The 4,434-nt window shown below is 37.5% G+C and overlaps 1 protein-coding gene across 1 annotated transcript in view; it reads right to left on the bottom strand.

Moving 5' to 3' along the window:
* Positions 1-4,142, bottom strand: part of serinc2 (serine incorporator 2) — a 13,763-nt gene extending 9,621 nt beyond the window's left edge. Inside the window, exons 1-2 of the mRNA XM_015976462.3 lie at positions 3,990-4,142; positions 1,463-1,624 (exon numbers count right to left, since the gene is read on the bottom strand). Of these exons, the coding sequence (XP_015831948.1) occupies positions 1,463-1,624; positions 3,990-4,028 (201 nt within the window). The 5' untranslated portion in view covers positions 4,029-4,142. The remainder of the gene's footprint in view (positions 1-1,462; positions 1,625-3,989) is intronic.
* Positions 4,143-4,434: the final 292 nt, after the last annotated feature.

Below are 4,434 nucleotides of genomic sequence, written 5' to 3'. Positions count from 1 at the left end.
CTTTGTTGACTGACCACTTTGTCTGGTCATGACTGACTCTGATTATGAAGCAGAATATTGACTCTGATGAAGAAATTCACTCATCCAGCTGGGACGATTGACGCTGCTGCAGCATCAGACAGCTGGTGCTGCACGAGAGGTGTGTGGAGTTTACGAGCTCCAAACGTTGGGTTTGATGTTGGTTTAACCTTCTCTGGGACGTGATGGATGTAGAAATGATGGTAAAACACCGCTAACGTGACAGACGTAGCGACAATGTAAAAAGTCGTAAAAAAGGGGCTTTTTGTATGGAAGTCAAGTGTGCCACATAATCATACAAAAAAGTAAAATATAAAATTTAAAAAGAGATTTATATATTTATATATAAATTAAAACTTTCCAAATATAATGAAAATTTATAAATAAAGTAAAAATACGAAGGAATATCTGTTGGTCAGGCTGATGGGAACCACTGCTCTAAGTGAAAAGTGAATATTGTTTCTTATTATATTTTATGTGCAGTTTTTTAGGGTTTGTATGTTTTCTGTAAAGATCGGTGCTGAAAATCATTTAATGTTTAGCATAAAGCATGAGGTTCTGGTTAGTAATTGATTGGGAGAATAACAAATGACTGAATTAAATAGTGGGGCGCCTCTGTCAGTGCGCCCCAGGGCAGCTGTGGCTACATCGTAGCTCATCACCATCAGTGTGTGAATGGATGAATGATACACTGTAGTGTAAAGCGCTTTGGAGTCCTTACTCTGAGAGGCGCTATACAAGTGCGGATCATTTATTATTTATAGTGTTGATCAGGCAGAGCTTTGTTGCATAATGGCTTCAAACACGTATATAAAAGTTAGTTTTTACGTATGATTACGTAAACCGTTGGACGAAATTACACAAACTGACTGAGCTCTACTTAAGGCGCTTGCAATAGTTTGTGTATGTGTATGTTTGGGGGAGGGTACATTGGAACTTTGTCCCCCCCCCCCCCCCCCCAGTTTTAAAATCCTATCTGCGCCCCTGGGCTTGGGCCGGTGTTTTTGATTGGTTGGGTGTAAGTAATGGCTCTAGTATGAAGCTACCCAATAGGTTATTATGGAAAAAGGAAACTTTTATAGAAGTTTTTATTGATCCATAATTTTTTCTATTGATCGATATATATCCTTATTGAATTATTGTCTAGCCCTAGCGATGAGGCATCTTTTAAATATATTCATAATATTACCACATTTGTTATCAATGTACTTCATAAACGAGTGTTTGGCAGAAAAACTAAATGAATGAAAGAAATGCATAAATAATAATAAAAAAGCTTAATAAATTAAAAGAAATGCATTGCTAAAGTATCGAATAAGGACCATGATCGTAAGCAAAAAACATCCCTACCATTAAACACATTGTGTTTCCGTTAAGATGATACTTGTTATTAAGGTACACATATTTACAACAATCCTTTTAATACCAAAATGACTCTCTGTACCTTTTTAAGATGTTCCTCCATGCCTGGGAGGATCATGATGATGGACACCAGTGTCCCGAGCAGCAGAAAGAAAGAGAAGGCCAGCCGGCTGATGGTTGAGTTGTAGGTGGAAGGGCAGCATGACGACAGGAGGCAGGAGGCCGAACCACACAAACAGGACGCCTGGAGGACAGACAAGGACGTTTGGAAACATTCCAGACAGCTTTGTGTTTAAAAAACCGTCAGCGACGGCTCTGTGGGGTATGGCATAATCAGGGCAGTGCATGTGTGGTTCATTCAAACCACGGCTGAGGGAATAAACTAAACCAACACCGCACGTGCTGCCAGGACAACAATCCGTCTCTGGAGGTTAAAATCCAGAAGTGAAAAACCGTGACAAAAGCTGCCATGGGAATAAAACTGTCCTTTGTTTTCTATCAACCTAAAAAAACTGGATCAGAGAAGACCCGTGCATGATGGGTCTGAGATCAGCCATCCTTTACTAAACACCAGCATCCATGTTAGCCTTGGGTGTAAACACTGCAGCTGCAAGCAAAAAGTTTTTTTTAGAAATAAAAAATTGGTGCAGAAACAAACAAACAAAATAAATAACCAGAAAAAGTGGAAACGCAAAAAACAAATACGAAATACACTTTTTCTTAATGAGTGCTTCTCTTCAGGAATAGTTCCTTAGGTCTTCTAAAGGACAGGCAAAAATATTTTCTAGTGTGTGATGTCTCAGATCTCGTGACTTTTTGCTTTATGCTAAAATTAACTATTGATCATTTTGTAGACATCAAATTTTAAAAAACATTCTACTAATTGTGCCAATATAAACCATGGTGTTGTCAACAAGTTCTATAGGAATGACCACGTTGGTGCTAAATTAGTACTCAATAAACCACAGGAAGAAATAATGTTCCTGAGACAAAACAACTCAAACAGGTCCATTAGTTGAGTTTTAGTGGCTATTTAGTGCTGACATCATATTTAAATGAATAGTTTGATTGAACATGTCTTTAGATGATTTGATATACATTTGGCATCAGATTAAGAAGGTGATTTTTTTCATCTGCCCACAATACCCAGAAGAAATTATTAAAATGTAACACATAACCCTAAATATAAACCCTCAAAACATTTGTAGTGTCCTCAGTCACTCTTTATTCCAAGGCGGACTCCATGGTAAACATCAAAACAAGAAAACCACTCAATAAGGAAGTGAAAAAGTAAATAAAAACAAAGTCTGAACAGCAATCTAAAATATTTACCATTTAAGAATAGCTGAAACATATTTGATTATAACCTAAACCGTTTTGGCATCTTTACAAGGATAAATTACCCACATTATTTTCTTTCAGTGATCGCCACTACTAACTTTTATTTATTTTTAAATTGTTTTTATCCTTGTCTGTTCTGCTCATGTGACATGAAGTACCATGTGATTTGCACATTGAGAAGCGCTGTATCCATCTTATTTCTGGTCCGGGTCATGTAGAAACAATGATGCGAGCAACATCCGGTGAGATACCATAGCCATTGGTTTGCATGGTGAGGTTTCGTTTCTCGCAGACGTTTATTTGAATGTTTCAAGAGGATTAGAAAAATTACTTGCACTCAAAAAATGTACTTGTGGGGTTCAGGAAAATCATGTTCATGATCGTACTAACAACCAGAGGAATACACACACACATATGTATGTATATGTGTATATATACACACACACACACACACACACACACACACACACACACACACACACACACACACACACACACACACACACACACACACACACACACACACACACACACACACACACACACACACACACACACACACACCAAGAAGCCAAAAAATTCCAGTTGCCTTCATTTGACCCTTTATTATGCTTATTCACAAAATCAGACATGGTGGGCAAGATAATTAAAATATAAATATATTTAAATACAATAAAAATATATAAAATCCCCCTAAAAATCCCTCATGATATATTTTCAACCGTAGGCTGCACAAAAAACGAGCCACCCTGCGTTGATGGGTTTTGGCGTGAGTAACCCACCCAATATGGCGGCGACGCTGTTGTGTCCTCCAGCGCGTCTACGTTTTCGTGTCCGTGGTTGGCTTATCTTTCAAAGGACTACAACTCTAAAACCACCCAACTAGAATATTTTATAATTTAACAAACATTATTATCTTAATCAGTATTAGAAGGCATGCGTTTATCTAGTTTAAAAATAATTAGTTATTTATGTTAAAACCACATTTATATGTCGATGGTTAAAACCGTATGACGTAGTTTCACTTTCCATGAGTGGTTCTGAAGCTAGTCGAACTAAACTAAGTAATATTGTAGTGAGTAATGACAAATATTCAATACAAAATGCAAAGTTGTGTCTATAGTTGTTGTTTTATTTACTAAGTACCCTCATATAATGTCACTAAACCTGTCTGGTTGGTCTCGCTTAGCGACGAGCCCAGCCTTGTCCTGGAAACAAAGTCACCACATGATACAGATCAAAAGTGAACGACTAAAATGTCTACTTACACAACTGGCAAGGGATCCCAGGGCCAAACACGCACCCATGCTGCTTTATTTCACAAACGTCTTAAAAATCGCACCGCTGAAAGATCCCGGAAGAAAGTAACGTAAAACAATGAAGTCAAGTACTAAAGTAACCGGAAGTTCAAGTCCTTCAAGATAAGAGTTTAAAAGTCCACGCGCCGATCAGGAACAGTATGCGCCTAAAACGGCCCTGCATATTTTATTTTGAAGGACAGAAGCGTCGTTTTCTCTCTTAAATATGAACCAACTATCACGAGTTTATTCGTTTGGGCGTTCCTGTGACCGACCATAGAAATATTTTACTTTATTAGTTTAGCAAAACATCACAGAAATTGTGAATTTTTTTTGTCAGAAATTTTTGAACATTAAAATAAACTCACGTGATTTTAAGTCTCCTAAACGTTACTGTGAAAAAAATAAGTTCAAT

This window comes from Nothobranchius furzeri, chromosome 19 (genome assembly GCF_043380555.1).
Source record: "Nothobranchius furzeri strain GRZ-AD chromosome 19, NfurGRZ-RIMD1, whole genome shotgun sequence".
NCBI classification, from domain to species: Eukaryota; Metazoa; Chordata; class Actinopteri; order Cyprinodontiformes; family Nothobranchiidae; genus Nothobranchius; species Nothobranchius furzeri.
This window is presented reverse-complemented; position numbering and strand designations above follow the sequence as displayed.